Source organism: Ovis canadensis, chromosome 14 (assembly GCF_042477335.2).
Source record: "Ovis canadensis isolate MfBH-ARS-UI-01 breed Bighorn chromosome 14, ARS-UI_OviCan_v2, whole genome shotgun sequence".
Taxonomy (NCBI): domain Eukaryota; kingdom Metazoa; phylum Chordata; class Mammalia; order Artiodactyla; family Bovidae; genus Ovis; species Ovis canadensis.
This window is the reverse complement of record NC_091258.1, coordinates 59,669,869-59,689,744: the sequence shown is the minus strand read 5'-3', so window position 1 is coordinate 59,689,744 and position 19,876 is coordinate 59,669,869. Positions and strand designations below refer to the sequence as shown.

Sequence of the window (19,876 nt, the reverse complement as noted above, 5' to 3'; positions counted from 1 at the left end):
CTTAAGGATAGGCTCCAAGCCCTTCCAGCAGCTTCCATCAATGCTCTCACTTGTCATCCTTCCCCCACCCGGCACACCAGGCTCCAGCGACATGGCCTCCTGCTGTCCCCATGACACACTGAGCCCAGTGTGCTGTCCCCTTAAGGCCTTTGCATTCGCTCTCAGGACCCAGTTCTCCACACAGCTGGCTTCATCTCACCGGGAGGCCTCCCCCAGCCACCCAATCAACATAGACCCATCCCAAGACCCTCTCCTGGAGTCCCTGCTTTATTTCAGCAAAGCATTTAAGACTATCTGAAATGATCTTTTTTGTTTTTCAAATGTTTATGTACTCATCCATCATCCAGCACCTTGGGGCTTCCCAGGTGGTGCTAGTGGTAAAGAACTCACTTGCCAATGCAGGAGACATAAGAGACTCAGATTCAATCCCTGGGTGGGGACGATCTCTTGGGAGAGGGCATGGCAAGCCACTCCAGTATTCTTGCTTGGAGAATTCCATGGACAGAGGAGCCTGGTGGGCTACAGTCCATAGGGTAGCAAAAAGCTGGACACAACTGAGCGACTGAGCACGTATGCATTAAACTACAGACATCACGAGATTCTGCTGCCTCCTAGGGTCTGTACCCTGCTTCCAACCCAGGGCTGCCAGTAAGCAGATGGATCGGGAAGCATGGGTAGATACTGGCAGAGGGACTCTAGGTGGGCCCCCCCACCCCCGTGCCGGGCAGTACCTGGGCTCCAGGCCCTGGGCCACATCCACCCCCAGGTAGTGCGGCTTGGGCAGGTTGGTGAGGTACTGTAGGCTGTGGGCTTGGAAGATGCGGACTATCCCATCAGTGCAGCCACAGAAGATGAGCTCCTGGCTGACACAGAGGCAGGAAGACAGGGAGACCTGTGGGGGCAAAGGGACCCAAGTGGGCTTGGTGCTTCATGTGGCCCAGATCAGGTCAGCCTTGGGCCTCCAGAAAAGCTTTATAGTTTTTGGATTTAAGAAGCCCATATTTTGAACTTACTTACACAACAGAAAGAGACTCATAGACTTAGAAAATGAACTTATGGTTGCCAGGAGGCAGGTTAGGGGGAAGAGATAGGGAATTTGGGATGGACAGGTCCACACTGCTATATTTAAAATGCATAACCATCAAGGACCTACTGTACAGTATAGGGAACTCTGCTCGATGTTATGTGACAGCCTGAATGAGAGGGGAGTTTGGGGGAGAATGGATACATGAACATGAGTGGCTGAATTCCTTTGCTGTCCACCTGAAACTGTCATGACATTGTTAATCAGCTATAGCCCAACACAAAATAAAAAATACTTTTTTAAAAAAGAAACCCATTTTTTGCAGATTTTAAGATTTTTGAAATCAAGACATAATGTACAGTCACTGTGGAAGAAAAGGTGGCAGCAGGCACACAAAGGCATAAATTGGGGCAGAGTTGTCATTGCTATAGAGGAACTCAGCTGTGTATAGAAAATATCTCCTTAGCTGATTGAGAACTCTGAGGTCACCTGCACTAGAAGTGTTGAATTTTAAGCTTCAATTTGATTCCATATTACTTAAAAATAACTTCATAGAGAGTATATACTTCAAAGCAGCACAGAAAAAAGTTACTATCTTTTAGGAAGGACTATCCATTCAACCAGGACATGCCCATAAAGGGGTAGGACATGCCAAACTTCTAGATACAGCTTAGAGTAGTTAGGACAAATCTAGAGAGACTCAGTTTCTGAGCCATCTAAGACCACTGCTCAGGGACTAAGCATCTATCTATCAAAACTTCTGACTTGCTTAAAAGCTTCAGCAGTTCTAGCAGGAGGATGCAAATGAGAAAAATAAATAATGTTCACTGCAGCACTGTTTACAATAACCAGGACATGGAAGTAACCTAGATGGCCATCGACAGATGGATGGACAAAGGTGTGGTACATGTATACGATGGACTATTACTCAGCCATAAAAAAGAACACATTTGAGTCAGTGCTAGTGAGGTGGATGAAGCTAGAGCCTGTTATACAGAGTGAAGTAAGCCAGAAAGAGAAAAATAAATACTGCATATTAACGCATATATATATGGAATCTAGGAAAATGGTATTGATGAAACTATCGGCAGGGCAGGATTGGAGATTATAGAGAGTGGACTTGTGGGCACAAAAGTAGGGGAGGGGGAGACGGATGGAGAAAGTAGCATCAACATATATGCACTATCTGGTGTAAAGGGGATAGCTGGAAAGGCTGCTGAATACCACAGGGAGCCCAGTCTGGTGCTCTGTGATGATCTAGAGGGGTGGGATGGGGGAGGGGAGGGAGGCTCAAGAGGGAGGGGATGTGTGTATAATTATGGCTGATTCGTGAGGTTGTATGGCACAAACAACACAACATTGTAAAAATTAAAAATCAAAACAAAACAGACAAAAAAAATGATGTTTAACCAACTAGGAAAGACAGAAAAGGCTCAGAATTCTCTGCATGCCCCTTGCCAGGCCGTTCACCCTGAAGCTGAGGTCCGGAGGAGAATCGCAACAGCAGGGATAGGACAAGCAGGAAAACTTTTGATGCTTCTGCTAACAGCCAAACAGGCACCCAAGCCCAGGATGGAAAGACAGCTTGGACTCAAACCCTCAGATCCTGAAGAAAAGTGGTTCTGCAATTCACTGATACATCATTTTTTGGTTTAAAATTTTATGTGTTTTTTTAAAACTTTCAATTCTGGATTGGGGTATAGCCAATTAACAATGTTGTGATAGTTTCAGGTGAACAGCAGAGGGACTCAGCCATACATATACATGCATACTAAATTTTTTTGTATTTTATATAGCCTTTGATTGTAAAAACAATATAAAAATTATTAAGTCCATGATACCTTAAATTAAACAAGGGAAAAAAGCAGTCCTCCCCCCAGCCAAGAATGTCCAGTAAAGAAACAAATGTGAACTGGACCACACAGTGATGGGGAAACAGTTGTAACCCTGACCCGTTACAGGGGCCAGGCAATGTCCTAAGTGCCTTACATATACCATCCCACAGGACACCCCTATCAACTTGGTGAGGCAGATAGCAGTAGTCCCATTTTACAGATGAGAAAACTGAGGCTCATAGAGCCTCTCCCAGAATCAAACAAGCAGAACCATAAATTAGACCCTGAGCTGGCGTGACCAGCTATGATGCAGGGGCACTGCTGAGTCTCTGGAGACACATGTCATGGGAAGAGTGTTTCCTGCACTGACAGCAGAAAGAGGGGCTGGGGTACCTTCAGGTTGATCCACTTCTCCAGCACCCTCTTCTCGTTGAACTGACAGAGGAGGCCCGAGTAGGACACACAGAAGGTACTGCCTGCCATCTGGCCCCGGCCACAAGCCACACCACAGAAGACGTTGTCATGCAGCTCACCCAGGATGCCTGAGCGCCCCACCAGGGGCACCGTGCCCGTCACCTGGAGGGAGAGTGGGGCACAGTGAGACCCCGAACAGCCAGCCTAGTCCCCAGCCAGGTCACGACAGGCTCTCCTGACCAGTGGACAGGACACAGCTAAATGCGAGAACTCGCAGAAACACCTCCAAGTGAAGAAGGAAGAACAGAACATGTATGCCTCCAGGCAGAGTGGCTGGAGGCCACAGGCCCGGAATGAGGGGTGGCCCCAGGGCCCAGCAGGGAAGAAGAGGTTTCCCAGCAGGTCTGGCAGTCAGTCAGCACCTGGAGAGCAGTCCCAGAGACAGAAGGCTGCCCCACTAAGAGGCTATACAGCCACTGCCCCCGAATCATAGCAGAACCAGGAGTCCCTACTACCCTTGACAGTTCTCCCCTAGGCCTGGCTGAGGGGGTGGGGATGAAAACTAACCTTTGCTTCGGTGGACACTTCCAAGAACCAGAACCTCACGTGCCGGTTCCCAACAGTGACAAAATAGCTGCTGTCCTCTGAGAAGGAGAGGGCAATGACCCGGCATGATACCTTGTTGGAGGCCACCAGGATGTCTTTCTGGAAGAATCAGTGCAGAGAAGGTCACCCCAGCACCCACCTCACCAGACTCTTTGAGCCTCTTCTCTCAGCCCTATGTCTCCCTGCCCTCACCTGCTCCAAGGGTGTCTTCCTCAGGCCCTTCTTTTTGGGGAAACCTACATGTGACCCTCTTTCATTCCCAACACAGAGAAGACTGAGGCCTGGAAGGGCTTCCACATGAGAGGAAGTTCCAGAACTCTCCTCGGGAGTCCAAGCCCTGCAGCCCACACATGGTGTTCAAGACGGCCACAGCTAGAAGCAAAGGACGGTGCAACCCATGTTGCTGGAGACTGGGCTTCCACTCTGGGCCCCACTGAGCCCTTCACAGGACAGCTCAGGAAACCCCTCAACAGTCCTATGAGGGAGGTGCTTCTCCCCTACCCTATCATGCTCAGGGAGGACTGTCGCATGCTCAAGGTCACACAGCAGGTGATGAACAGAGCCAGGACTGACACCCGCTTCTGCCAACTCTAAATCCTCCCCCAGCTGTTCCCAAGCCCAGCCTTCCAACGCATAGACCGGAGTTCTCCCAACTCAACAAAGTAGATACTATTACATCCATTTTACAGATGAGGAAACACACTCACAGAGAGGTTAGGTCACTTGCTCAAGGTCACAGCTGGTCAGTATAAAAAGAATGATACGTTCCACTAGTTGAGAGCTTGTCACACGCCCTACAACAAATGCCTGGAATAGGGATTGGCATGCAGTAGGTGCTCAAGAAATATTTGCTGGATAGGGCTTCCCTGGTGGCTCAGTGGCAAAGAATCCGCCTGCCAATGCAGGAGACACGGGTTCAATCCCTGGTCCAGGAAGATCCCACATGCCGTGGAGCAACTAAGCCCATGCCCACAACTATTGAGCCTGTGCTCTAGAGTCATGATCCATGACCACTGAAGCCCGCACACCCTAGAACACCATGCTCTGCAACGAGAAACCACCGCAATGAGAAGCACAAGCGCTGCAACTAGGGAAAAGCCTGCACAATAGAGACCCGGCCAAAAGTAAACATTATTAAACAAACAAAGAGTGCATTGGATAAACGCTTTACCAAGTTCTCTCATTTAGTTCTCCCCATGCCTGAGACCCAGGTGTTCCGGCAGCCAGCTGTCTGCCACCCACCCACCAGCTCTTACCTTCCAGTCCCAGACGTTGAGCACCATGTCGTGCTGGTAGCCCATGGACACAATGTGCTTCATGTTGGGGGAGAAGGCCACGCAGGCCACGCCATACTTGTGGCCCAGCATTTCCGCCACCTGACTCTTCTCTTCCACGTCCCAGATACGTACAGCAGGCCTGTGCCCATTCTGGGGAAGATGGTGCCATTTACTGCTGCTGGGTTCTGCACCGGGCGAGGCTGGAGGGGCTGTCAGGGCTGAAGCTGGTACTGCCCCAGGGTGTGCCCAAAAGCCATCCCCCACCGTCCCTTGCCGCATCTGGTCCAGGAAGGAGCTATTCCAGGGATTCCTCAGGTCTGCTGGGGCCAGAGGAATGGCCCCAAGACCCCTCCCCACCCACTCTACCATGATCACCACTCACCTCCCCCGTCACTATGTACTTTCCATCAGGGGAGAAGGCCAGAGCGCTCAGAGACTTCCTGGGGACAAGGAAAGGGGTTGATCACTGGTTCCACTGAGGGTGGGCAGCCAGACCCCAGCCTGGCTGTGCTCACAGCACTCAGTGCAATCCTCGCTCCACTCCTCGCTCCCAAGAGGCCAGGAGAGATGAGCGACCACAGTTCCCCGGAGCCAGTGCTGTAAGCTGGCCCAGCATAGCACCCAGTGCATTCCCAGCACTTCCTGCAGCCAGGAGAAGCAGGGGCAGTGCACAGAGAAATGAGGTTTTGTAAAGGCAAAGGCCCTTTCCTCCTCCAAACCTCAAGCCCTGATGGAGTGGATACTGCACAGCCCGTGGGATCGTAGTTCCCCGACCAGCAATTGAGCCTGGGTCCTCGGCAGTGAAAGTGCGGAGTCCTAACCACTTGACCAGCAAAAAATTCCCAGAGACAGAGAATGATAAAGCAAATGTTGGTAAAATGTTAGCATTTGGAAAATATGGGTGAAAGGTGTACAGGTGCTCTGTGTACTAGTCTTGTAGTCTGAAATTATTTCAATGTAAGAAGTTTAAAAATTGCCAGTGCTTACGCCTTACTCCATACTGATTCTGCCTTCTCTGAGGGTGAAGCCTGGGATCAGGTGACTCTGAAATGCAGCCAGGATGGAAACCTCCACCCTGGCCACACCGCCTCCTTAGACAGACCCACCAATGACCGAGAGTAGACTCTTCTCAGCTATGTGCTTCAGATCAAGGCGACCTACTCTACCACCTGTGGGCGTTGGGAAGGCAACTGGGAGGATGAGAAGAATTGGCCAATGGAGATTCTGACAAATGCCAGCAAGCTCCAGCCCATTCCTGCCATGGAGAATGTGGGCCCCAGAGATGTGAATCTCTCACTTTTCCAAAATGAAAGGGCATCTGGATTTTTGTGTAGAAAACTTTGAAGGTTGTCGAGTAAGTCCAATATTTGAGACAAACATTCAAGAAGTATTTCATTTGAGATCACAAAGTGAATAAACATGCTTGGATGGGGACCCACCTCTGCCCTCATCACCAGTGACAGAACCCACAGTCAGAGCCAAGGGTCCAAGAAGCCCCTTCCAAGAGAGAATCTGTATCTGCCAAACCACATTTCAGGGACTCTGCCTTACGGATCGTAAAGGAAGAAGAAAACCCACATCTTCTCTGTCCACCTGGAGAGCTGGGCCAAAGGAGCTCAACTTGAGCTATTTGTGCAGTATTTGTGGAATAAAAAGTTGCAATGAGGGGAAGGACTGGTGGTCCTGTGGTTAGGACTCTGAGCTCTCACTGCCAAGGTCTCAGGTTCGATTCCTGCTTGGGGAACTAAGATCCCACAAGCCAAAAAAAAAAACGTTGCAGTGGAGTGCCTTCCTAAGGTCACAACTCAGTGGGGACCAAAGCCCAAGGATGACACAGTGATCAGTGGGCCACCAGGCAGACCCCAGGTACCAACTTGGGGCCAAGAGTCTTCCCCAATAAACTGGCAGCTGGAGGGATCTTTCTAAAACCCAAATTACATTCATTCATTCATTCAGGAAACAAGAAGTGCTGTCAATGTCCTAGACACTGACCTAGGGTATAGGGACAAAGAAATTAACTAAAAGAAAGTCCCTGCCCCCAGACAGCTCATCTTGTAGAGGAAGACAGTAAATATCATCATTGAGGAAATTAGAAAGTATATCAAAAAGGAGTACATTTTGTGGGAAAAAGGAAAGTGGGGAAGGGAAGTAGAGCATGCTAGAGGGCTCGGGTGGCTAGGCTAAGCATAGCCTCAGCCTGCAAACGCCCTCTAGTGGCTTCTCTTTGCAATCAGCATGATAGCCAACCACTCCCCAAGGTGATCTGACTTCTGGGGCTCCAGCCTCAACCATGGAACTCTGACTGCTCCTCCAACAATTTAAGATTCTTAATTACCCAACCTGAGATTCAAAAATGACTGCTCTTGCTGTCCCCTCTGCCTACAATGCTCTCCCCACACCTTCACATGGGTTACCCCCTCACTTTCTCCTGGTCTCAGCCCCAGGAGGGCTCTGATAGGACTCTGATAAGGGTCCTCTGCCTGCCAACCTTCCCGAACACATCCTCATTTCCTCCATAGCCACAGTCAAGGTCTGATGGTTGGCTAGTAACTTGCCAACTAGTTTAGTCTGTCTCCCCCACAAGCTGTCAGCTCTATAGAGAGCAGCTTCTTATCTCTTTTGTTCATGGCTGTGTTCCCCACACCTGGACCAGTGCCTAGCACAGAGCAGACTGAACCTGAACCGAGTGAGTGAATGAATCAGTCACCCACAAGCACCTCCAGGCAGTGTGGGGAAGGAGGGATGTGTCAGGACCTTGATCCTACCCTTGCCCAGGCCCCAGCTTACCTGGCAGTATTAAGAATGTGCTGCTGCTTGTTCTCCTTGGGGTTCAAAATCACCACCACACAGCTGGGGAGAAAGAGGAAAATGTGCCCAAACTGAGGGGAATATTGGGGTCCAGGGATGACTGCACTCCCAACATAAGAGCCCACATATAGACAAGGCTATGTGAGAGTTGGACTATAAAGAAAGATGAGTGCTGAAGAATTGATGCTTTTGACCTGTTGTGTTGGAGAAGACTCTTGAGAGTCCCTTGGACTGCAAGGAGATCCAACCACTCCATTCTAAAGGAAATCAGTCCTCAATGTTCATTGGAAGGACTGATGCTGAAGCTGAAACTCTAATACTTTGGCCATCTGATAAGAAGAGCTGACTCATTTGAAAAGACCCTGATACTGGTAAAGATTGAAAGCAAGAGGAGAAGGGGACAACAGAGGATGAAATGGTTGGATGGCATCACCAACTCAACGGACATGAGTTTAAGTAATCTCCGGAGTTGGTGATGGACAGGGAAGCCTGGCGTGCTGCCATTCATGGGGTCACGAAGAGTCAGACACAACTGAGCAACTGAATTGAACTGAACTGATAGACAAGGCTCTTTCTGTTCAGAAGCTTCTCTCTTCAGTCTCCTCCTCCCCCATTATCTATGCTGAGAATTCTAGGGCACTTATCATTATTACTGATACCAACAAATTCTTAAAAAGAAGCCAACACTCCCTCTGTAGTAACTATACTGCCAGGCTCTGGTCTAATAAAGACTTACTGTTGTTCAGTCACTAAGTCGCGTCCGACTCTTTGCGACCCCATGGACTGTAGCCCGCCAGGCTCCTTTGCCAGGGGATTCTCCAGCCAAGAATACTGGAGTGGGTTACCATTTTCTTCTCCAAGGGATCTTTCCCACCCAGGTATTGAATCTGCGTCTCCTGCATTGGCAAGCAGGTTCTTTATCAGTGAACCACCAGGGAAGCCCACAAAAGACTTACTGTGTACAATATCTTTAAATCCTTACAACTGCCAAGTGAGGTCAGCAGTCTTAGCTGCTTTTCATAGATGATGAAACTGAAGCCCAGAGAGAGCAGTTCTTTGTCCAGGGTTCCCCAGCAGATCAGGGAACGAGTGGGGATGTGACTCCACACCTGTCAGATTCAAGAGCACCCCCTGTCCTGTATTCTGGCTCCTTCCCAAAGACTCAGTAATAGATGCTGTTTATCAGGAATTACTATGGCCTTGCCCTGCCCTGCAGGGGGAGGGGTCCCTTCGGTGCCTAGAACAGTGCAGGTTAGACCAGTATTTGTGGAATAAGTGGTTGCAGATGACCTTCAGTCCTTTCTAACTACCAGGAGGAGGGTATCCTAGTTTTGTTTTACCAAAGCAGAGGCTAGGACAGGGGCATGTGTGGTGGAGCTAGGACACTAATGCTGACTGCCTGACACCAACCGTGGCTTTGATCTTAACCTCCTCTCTTTCCCAGAATCGCTGCCACCTCCCACTTACAGTCATAATAAGGCTTTCTTAGCACGCACGCGTGCCTGTACCATTCTAGACATAGAGGGGCTGGTGGAATCCTTCCCACAGCCTTCAGAAGCAGGCAGCATTATCTGCACTCTACAGAGGGAACAGCCAAGGCCCAGAGAAGATCATCAAAGACTTCAGGCTCTGAATTCAGGATCCGTGATTAGAGGCTAGGCCCACTGACTCACTCACCCTGCCAGGTAGGCCACGTGGCCTGTGCTGGGGTCACAGGTTAGGCCACTGCTGTTCTGGGCCGTGATGCCGAGCACCTTCTCCAGTGATACCTGCAGGGAAAAGGCCCAAATCAGAAGCGCCTGCCCCAGCAGGTTCCCCACCCCTCAGCCATCCATTCAGTCTGTTATTTCCAACATGTCCACCGAGCTTCTAGGGTCATCTACCAGCAGCTAATGCTCAGCCTCTTCAGTACTGCTTTGATAAGCACTGTGCTAAAGCATAGAATGGTGGGGAATGTAGTCAAATCCCTGTCCTCCTGGAGCTCACATTCTACTGGTGACGGGATAGTAGACACAGGAAACGAACAGAATAAATATGTAAAATAGATATCAGGTGATGATGGGAGCGTTAGAGAAAAACTAAGCATGGAAGGAAATTGAGAGGTCAGAGGAAGGGGTGAAGGCCTCAATGAAAAGAGCAAGTCTCTATGCGTCTTATATGAAAGACTCGAGAGCCCACAACCACCCAGGGAAGAAGGCACTGTTATCAGCCCTATTTCACAGATGAGAACACGGAGGGCCAAGGTCCCACATCTGTGGAGTAGCAAGGCTGGGATACAAACTCAGGCAGTCTCTGGTTTCAAAGTCAGCACTGTGCTCACAGCAGTGAACAAAGAGGACACTGTCCGTTTGCTCAGTAAATTGACAGTCTAGAGGCTCAGTGAGTAAAGAAAACAGTGAACTGGAACAAGCACACTTAAAAGGTAAAAATCCTCTAAGCAAAATAAGTCTAATGAGCTAGTTCCCATCATGGCTGACTAAACATTTACAGAGGATGGACTAACAAATCGTGATATTTTCATAGTCTTAAGAGATTAGTTTCTAATTATTATAAAGTAAAACACTCTCAAACAAGGTGTTGGGCCTCAGAAATAAGAGGCATAGAGAGGACAGTAACAGTCAATATTTATTGAGCATCTGATCAGGAGACAGGCGCTGTTTATACAACTGTATTAACTTATTTAATGCTCACAATAACCCTGTGATATAGTTGCTATCATCATCTCCTTACAGATGAGGAAAGAGAGGCCTAGAAGGGTAACCCATCTGAAAGTTAGCAGGATTAACCCAGGCAATGGAACTCATGTTGTTTTTTTAATCTGTTTATCAGCATTACTGGGCATGAGCGTAGCTGGTCTTTTTTAGACCAGGTCTTTTGCAAGCTGGATGGACTCTGCACCACCAAACAGGAAAAATACATGACATCAGTCACCCAAAATACATAATCACAGCAGTAGTAACTAACAGCAGCAGGGTACTTACCAAATGTGCCAAATGTTTTTCTAAGTACTTAAGATATGTGAGCTTACTTAATCCTCACAAATACACTGTAAGGGAACATTTATATTATTATCCTCATTTTACAGATGAGGAAACTGAGGCACAGAAAAGTTCAAGAAAAAAAGAAGAATTCAGGTTAAAACCCAGGCAGTCTGGGTCCAGAGGTGGTGCTCCTAACCACCTTGCTATACCACCTCTATGGCGCTAATGGTAAAGAACCTGCCTGCCAGTGAAAAGACTAACAGATGTGGGTTCGATCCCTGGCTTGGGAAGATCCCCAGGAGAAGGAAATGGCAACCCACTCCAATATTCTTGCTTGGACAATCCCATGGACAGAGGAGCCAGTCCACAGGGTTGCAAAGAGTTGGACACGACTGAGGCGACTCAGCACGCACATACCACCTCTCTGAAACTGATTGTTACTCCTCTCCTTCATATACATTAAAGCTCACAAGGCACTTTCTGACACATAAGAGATAAAAGCTATGAATATAAGGTGCTGGGTGAGAGACTGAGGTGGGTGACTGCTTTAGGCTGGGGCTCAAGAAGGCCTCTCAGAGGAATAAAAAAGAAAGCCTTTCAGGGTAGAGATAATCAGGCTGAGACTCGAAGAATAGGTGCCAGTCAGGCAGACTGCAGCAAAAAGCCCAGAGGACTCACCAAACACAAAGGCTAAGAGGCAGAAAAGAGCTTGGAGTCTCAAGAAAACAGAAAGCAGGCCAGTGTGACAGGACCTTTGTGAGAGGAAGGACATGGGCAGTGTGGCCAGAGAGGTGAGGAGCAGGCACGTGCCCAGCAACTTGCAGCCAGGAAGCCACGGAGCAGGAACAAGACCCACCCGCAGGTGTTGCGTATCGACCCTTTATCTGGCATATTCACAATTTCCTTTCATCTCCCTGCAACACCATGGCTATTGTTACCACCATTTTACAAAAACAGACTTCGCAGCTCTGCAAGTTGGAGAATAATTTTTTAAACTGCTGCTGTGTGGACTTTCCTGGTGATCCAGTGGTTAAGAATCTCCCTGCCAATGCAGCGGACACAGGTTCAATCCCTGGTTTTGGAAGATTCCGCATTTCTTGGGGCAATTAAGTCCCTGCTCCACAGCTACTGAGCCTGCCCTGTAGAGCCTGTGCTCTACAAGAGAAACCACCACAATGAGAAGCCTGTGCACCACGGGGAGCCCCCACACCTTGCCACAGCTACAGAAAGTCTGCAACACAGTAACGAAGAACGGGCACAGTCAAAATTAATAAAAACAAACAAACATATTTTTAAAAGTTGCTGCCGTACTGTTGGAATTTCTTCCACCTACTCTAAAGTTTTGCATCTCAGGATTTAGAGAACTGGTCTATACCCATGCCCCTCCCCACTCCCCCCGCAGTGCTGCTGAGATTCTAAATATTACTCACATCCTCTCCATAATTTAAGGCGGCAGTATGGAATAAGCATCCCACCGTGGTAAGCGAGAGGAAAGAGAAGGGGGGATGAGGGAAGGCAGGTTAGAGCCCAGGAGACTTGGAACAGGTAGCACTGGGGACTGAACCCTGGTAGGGACCCTAAAGACCCAGTGGGGGATGAGGTCAACAAAAGTGTAAGGGCCCAGAGAGACTTCTAGAGGTGACTGAGGAGACAAGCAGGAAAGCAGGACTAGGAGGTGACTAGCAAAACTATAACGCGTTCCAAAGGATAAAGTCGGGTAGGAACCCTGGAGTGATCCAAAGGCTGAGGGCGCCTTTGTTTGCCTTTCCTACTGTTCTTTTCCCCTTGCAGTTAATCTTTAGTGTATATAAATCTTCTTCATCTACCTCCATTTAACTCTGCATACCTAGTCTTTCTTTCTTTCCTTTCCTCTCAACATATTTGTTAGTTTTGTTTTTATTGCTTTATTCCCCACGACCCCTTGCTTTAGTTTTGTTTTCTGGTTTGTGCTTTAGTTAGTTTTGTTCTTACCTGGTAAATATACTTTTTGATTTACCTTGTTCGCTGTGTCAATCTACTGTATTTTTGTTGGACTGTTTTCGCTTTGCTTATGGGTGTGTATGTTTATGTGTATATCGTTACTTTATTATTATTTGCCTGATTTTATAACTGCCATTTGTTTGGGGTTCATCTTTGGTTTCTCATTTTTGGATATTTGTTTTAATCTCAATTAATGCCATAACAAGCCATTTGTGGAATTTTCATTCCTGACTAGAGATCAAGCCCTGAGCCTTTGGAGTGGAAGCACTGACTCTAAGACCCTAGACAACCAGAGGACTAACCCTAAGGAGTATCAAATAGTGAGAACTCACACAAAGGAAGCCACTTGAATACAAGACCTGGCATCACCCAACCACCAGTAGCATCCTGTGCAGGATGCCTCATCTAAACAACAAACAAAACAAATACAAACCCAATCATCAGCAGACAGGATTACCACCTCACTCAGCCTTGCCCAACAGAGGAAAATCAGACAAAAACTCAGTACAAATCTCACACTATACAAAGCTTACACAAACCACTGGACCAACCTTACGAGGGCAGAAACCAAAAGGAAGAAAGAATTCAAACTTGAAGCCTGGGAAAAGGAGACCTCAAGCACCAAGAAGTTAAAATAAAATAATGAAAAGGCAAAGAAATACTACACAAATGAAGGAACAAACTAGAAACATAGAAATCCAAATAAATGAAGAGGAAATAGGCAAACTACCTGAAAAAGAATTCAGAATAATGATAATAAAGATGATCAAAAACCTTGAAAACAAAATGGTGAAAATGTAAGAATCAATTAACAAAGATCTAGAAGAAATAAGCGTAGAGAGACAACACAATTACTGAAATTAAAAACACTCTAGAAGGACTCAATAGCAGAATATCTGAAGCAGAAGAATGAATCAGTGAGTTGGAATATGAAACAGTGAAAATAACTTCTGAAGAGCAGAATAAAGTAAAAAGAATGAATAGAACTGAGGATAGTTTCAGAGACTTCTGGGACAATATCAAATGCACCAACATTTGAATTATAGGGGTCTCAGAAGAAGCAGAAAAAAAGGAAAGGGTATGACAAAATTTTTAAAGAGATTATAGCTGAAGATTTCCTCAAAATGGAAAAGGAAACAGTCAATCAAGTCTAAGAGGCACAAAGAGTCCCATACAGGATAAACCCAATGGGAAACATGCCAAGACACATACTAATCAAACTAACAAAGACTAAACACAAAGAAAAAATATTAAATACACCAAGAGAGAAGCAACAAGTAACATACAAGGGAAACCCCATACACTTAACAGCTAATCTTTCAGCAGAAACTCTGCAGGCCAGAAGGGAATGGCAGGATATATTTAAAATATTGAAAGGGAAAAATCTACAACCAAGATTACAGTACCCAGCAAGGATCTCATTCAAAATTGATGGAGAAATAAAAAGCTTTTTGAACAAGCAAAAGTTATGAGAATTCAGTACAACCAAACCAGCTTTACAACAAATGTTAATGGGACTTATGTAGTCATGAAATACAAGAGAAGAAAAAAGATCAAAATCAACCTCAAACAATTAAGAAAATGGCAATAGAAACATATATATCAATAATTACTTTAAATGTAAAAGGAATAAATGCTCCAACCAAAAGACAAAGACTGGCTGAATGGATACAAAAACAAGACCCATATATATGCTGTCCACAAGAAACCCACTTCAGATCTAAAGACACATATAGACTGAAAGTGAGAGGATGCAAAAATATATTCCATGCAAATATATTTTGCATGGAAGCAAAAGAAAGCTGGAGTGGCAATTCTCATATCAGATAAAATAGACCTTAAAATAAAAAAGATTACAAGAGATAAGGAAGGACACTCCATTATGATCAAAGGATCAATCCAAGAGGAAGACATAACAACTGTAAATATCTATGCACCCCACAAAGGAGCACCTCAATACTTAAGACAAACACTAACAGACATAAAAGGAGAAATTGACAGTAACATAATAATAGTAGGAGACTTTAACATCTCAGTCACAACAATGGACAGATTATCAAACCAGAAAATTAATAAAGAAACACAAGTCTTAAATGATACATTAGATGAGATAGATCTCATTGATATCTTCAGGACATTCCATCCAAATGCAGAAGAATTACACCCTCTTCTCAAGTGTACATGGAACATTCTCCAGGATAGGTCCACCCACATCTTAGGTCACAAATCAAATCTCAGTAAATTTAAGAAAATTATAATCATATTAAGCATCTTCTCCAATCACAGTGCTGAGACTAGTTATCAATTACAAGAGAAAAACTGTAAGAAACACAAACACATGGAGAACAACACGTTTCTAAATAACCAACAGGTTACTGAAGAAAGCAAAAGGGAAATAAAAAAATTTCTAAAAAAAAATAAAAATGAAAACACAACCACTCAAAATCTATGGGATGCAGTGAAAGCAGTTCTAAGAGGGAAGTTTATAGCAATACAATCCTACCTCAAGAAACAAGAAAAACATCAAACAGACAACCTAACTTTACACCTAAAACTGGAAAAAGAACAACAACAACAACAACAAAAACCCAAATTAGTAGAAAGAAAGAAATCAATAAGATCTAAGCAGAAATAAATGAAAAAGAAACGAAAGAAACAATAGTAAAGATTAATAAAACTAAAAGCTGGATCTTTGAGAAAATAAACAAAATTGACAAGCCTTACCAGACTCATCAAGAGAAAAAGAGAGAAGAAAATCAAATCAACAAAGTTAGAAATGAAAAAGGAGAGGTTACAAAAGACAATGCAGAAATACAAAGGATTATAAGAGACTATTAGTATATGGCAATAAAATGGATAACCTGGAAGAAATGGACAGATTCTTAGAAAAGTTCAATCTTCCAAGACTGAACCAGGAAGAAATAGAAATTGTGAATAACAACAACAAAAAAGAAATTGTGAACAACCCAATTACAGGCACTGAAATTGAGCCTGTGATCAAAAATCTCCCCAAAAACAAAAGCCCTGGACCAGACGGCTTCACAGGAGAATTCTATCAAACATTTAGAGAAGAGCTAATGCCTATTCTTCTAAAACTCTTTCAGAAAATTGCAGAGGAAGAAACACTTCCGAACTCAATTCTACAAGGCCACCATCACCCTGATACCAAAACCAGACAAAGACTACACCAAAAAGGAAAACTACAGGCCAATATCACTGATGAACATAGATGCAAAAATCCTCAACGGAATTTCAGCAAACAGAATTCAGCAACATTATCAAAAGCTCAAACACCATGATCAAGTTGTTGATTTGATTCCAGGAAGGCAAGGAGTCTTCAATATATGCACGTCAATGTGATACACTACATTAACAAATTGAAAGACAAAAAACCATATGATGATCTCAATAGAGGCAGAAAAAGCCTCTGACAAAACTCAGCACCCATTTATGATTAGAACTCTTCAAAAAATGGGCAGAGAAGGAACCTACCTCAACACAGTAAAGGCCATATATGAAAAGCCTACAGCAAACATTCTTCTCAATGGTGAAAAACTGAAAGCATTCAGCCTAAGATCAGGAACAAGACAAGGGTGTCCACTTTCACCACTGTTATTCAACATATTTCTGGAAGTCCAAGCTACAGCAATCAGAGAAGAAAAAGAAATAAAAGGAATCCAGAACAGAAAAGAAGAAGTAACATTCTCACTGTTTGCAGATGATATGATACTGTACATAGAAAACCCTAAAGATACTATCAGAAAATTACTAGAGCTAATCAGTGAATTTGGCAAAGCTGCAGGATACAAAATCAATACACAGAAATCACTTGCATTTCTATATACTAACAATGAAAAATCAGAAAGAGAAATTAAGGAATCAATCACATTCATCACTGCAACAAAAAGAATTAAATATCTAGGAATAAACTTACCTAAGGAGACAAATAGGAAAAGGAGTATGTCAAGGCTGTATATTGTCACCCTGCTTATTTAACTTCTATGCAGAGTACACCATGAGAAACGCTGGACTGGAAGAAACACAAGCTGGAATCAAGATTGCCTGGAGAAATATCAATAACCTCAGATATGCAGATGACACCACCCTTATGGCACAAAGTGAAGAGGAACTAAAAAGCCTCTTGATGAAAGTGAAAGAGGAGAGTGAAAAAGTTGGCTTAAAGCTCAACATTCAGAAGACAAAGATCATGGCATCTGGTCCCATCACTTCATGGGAAATAGATGGGGAAACAGTGGAAACAGTGTCAGACTATATTTTTTTGGGCTCCAAAATCACTGCAGATGGTGACTGCAGCCATGAAATTAAAAGACGCTTACTCCTTGGAAGGAAAGTTATGACCAACCTAGACAGCATATTCAAAAGCAGAGATACTACTTTGCCGACTAAGGTCCATCTAGTCAAGGCTATGGTTTTTCCAGTGGTCATGTATGGATGTGAGAATTGGACTGTGAAGAAAGCTGAGCGGCAAAGAATTGATGCATTTGAACTGTGGTGTTGGAGAAGACTCTTGAGAGTCCCTTGGACTGCAAGGAGATCCAACCAGTCCATTCTAAAGGAGATTGGCCCTGGGTGTTCTTTGGAAGGAATGATGCTAAAGCTGAAACTCCAGTACTTTGGCCACCTCATGTGAAGAGTTGACTCACTGGAAAAGACCCTGATGCTGGGTGGGATTTGGGGCAGGAGGAGAAGGGGACGACAGAGGATGAGATGGCTGGATGGCATCACTGACTCGATGGACGTGAGTCTGAGTGAACTCTGGGAGTTGGTGATGGACAGAGAGGCCTGGCGTGCTGCGATTCATGGGGTCGCAAAGAGTCGGACACGACTGAGCGACTGAACTGAACTGAACTGAACTGAAGGAGACAAAAGAACTGTACACAGAAAATTATAAGACACTAATGAAAGAAATCAAAGATGACATAAACAGATGGAGAGATATTCCATATTCCTGGGTAGGAAGCATCAATATTGTGAAAATGACTATACTACCAAGTGCAATCTACAGATTCAGTGTGATCCCTATCAAATTACCAATGGCATTTTTCACAGAACTAGAACAAAAAATTTTCACAATTTATATGGAAACACAAAAGACTCTGAATAGCCAAAGCAGTCTTGAGAAAGAAGAATGGAGCTGGAAGAATCAACCTTCCTGACTTCAGATTATACTACAAAGCTACAGTCATCAAGACAGTATGGTACTGGCACAAAAACAGAAATATAGACCAATGGAGCAAGATAGAAAGCCCAAAAATAAACCCATGCACCTATGGGTACCTTATGTTTGACAAAGGAGGCAAGAATATACAATGGGGCAAAGACAGCCTCTTCAATAAATGGTGCTGGGAAAACTGGACAGTTACATGTAAAAGAAAGAAATTAGAACACATACCAACACTTGTGTATGGTATGTGTAACACCATACACAAAGATAAACTCAAAATGGATTAAAGACCTAAACGTAAGACCAGAAACTATAAAGCTCTTAGAGGAAAACATAGGCAGAACACTCGATGACATAAATCAAAGCAAGATCCTCTATGACCCACCTCCTAGAGTAATGGAAATAAAAACAAAAGTAAACAAGTGGGACCTAATTAAACTTAAAAGCTTTTGCACAGCAAAGGAAACTATAAGCAAGGTGAAAAGACAGCCCTCACAATGGGAGGAAATAAAAGCAAATGAAACAACTGACAAAGGATTAATTTCCAAAATATACAAGCCGCTGATACAACTCAATGCCAGAAAAACAAACAACTCAATCAAAAAGTGGAAAAAAGACCTAAACAGACATTTTTCCAAAGAAGACATGCAGATGTCTAACACACACATGAAAAGATGCTCAATATCGCTCATTATTAGAGAAATGCAAATCAAAACTACAATGAGATATTACCTCACATGGGTCAGAATGGCCATCATCAAAAAGTCTATGAACAATAAATGCTGGAGATGGTGTGGAGAAATGGGAATGCTCTTCTTGCATTGTTGGTGGGAAGATGGTATGAAAATTCCTTAAAATACTATGAATAAAACCACCATATGACCCAGCAATCCCACTCCTAGGCATATACCCTGAGGAAACCAAAACTGAAAAAGACACATGTCATTGTTCACTGCAGCACTATTTACAATAGCTAGAACATGGAAGCAACCTAGATGTCCATCGACAGATGAATGGATAAAGTAGTAGCAGTACACAATAGAATATTACTCAGCCATAAAAAGGAACACATTTGAGTCAGTTCTGATGAGGTGGATGAACCTAGAACCTATTATACAGAGTGAAGTGAGTCAGAAAGAGAATGATAAATATCATATTCTAAAGCATCACTTCACGGGAAATAGATGGGGAAACAGTGGAAACAGTGTTTCCAGACTTTATTTTTTGGGGCTCCAAAATCACTGCAGATGGTGACTGCAGCCATGAAATTAAAAGACGCTTACTCCTTGGAAGGAAAGTTATGACCAACCTAGATAGCATATTGAAAAGCAGAGACATTACCTTGCCAACAAAGGTCCGTCTAGTCAAGGCTATGGTTTTTCCAGTGGTCATGTATGGATGTGAGAGTTGGACTGTGAAGAAAGCTGAGCGCCGAAGAATTGATGCGTTTGAACTGTGGTGTTGGAGAAGACTCTTGAGAGTCCCTTGGACTGCCAGGAGATCCAACCAGTCCATTCTAAAGGAGATCAGCCCTGGGTGTTCTTTGGAAGGAATGATGCTAAAGCTGAAACTCCAGTACTTTGGCCATCTCATGCGAAGAGTTGACTCATTGGAAAAGACTCTGATGCTGGGAGGGATTGGGGGCAGGAGGAGAAGGGGACGACAGAGGATGAGATGGCTGGATGGCATCACGGACTCGATGGATGTAAATCTGAGTGAACTCCGGGAGTTGGTGATGGACAGGGAGGCCTGGCGTGCTGCGATTC

General features: G+C 44.7%; 1 protein-coding gene across 2 annotated transcripts in view; it reads right to left on the bottom strand.

Moving 5' to 3' along the window:
• Positions 1-19,876, bottom strand: part of WDR62 (WD repeat domain 62) — a 49,665-nt gene that overhangs the window by 28,543 nt on the left and 1,246 nt on the right. For both annotated transcript variants that reach the window (XM_069550354.1, XM_069550355.1), the window contains exons 2-8: positions 9,642-9,733; positions 7,944-8,006; positions 5,539-5,596; positions 5,136-5,306; positions 3,841-3,978; positions 3,253-3,435; positions 732-892 (exon numbers count right to left, since the gene is read on the bottom strand). In XM_069550354.1, coding sequence (XP_069406455.1) covers positions 732-892; positions 3,253-3,435; positions 3,841-3,978; positions 5,136-5,306; positions 5,539-5,596; positions 7,944-8,006; positions 9,642-9,733 — 866 coding nt within the window. The remainder of the gene's footprint in view (positions 1-731; positions 893-3,252; positions 3,436-3,840; positions 3,979-5,135; positions 5,307-5,538; positions 5,597-7,943; positions 8,007-9,641; positions 9,734-19,876) is intronic.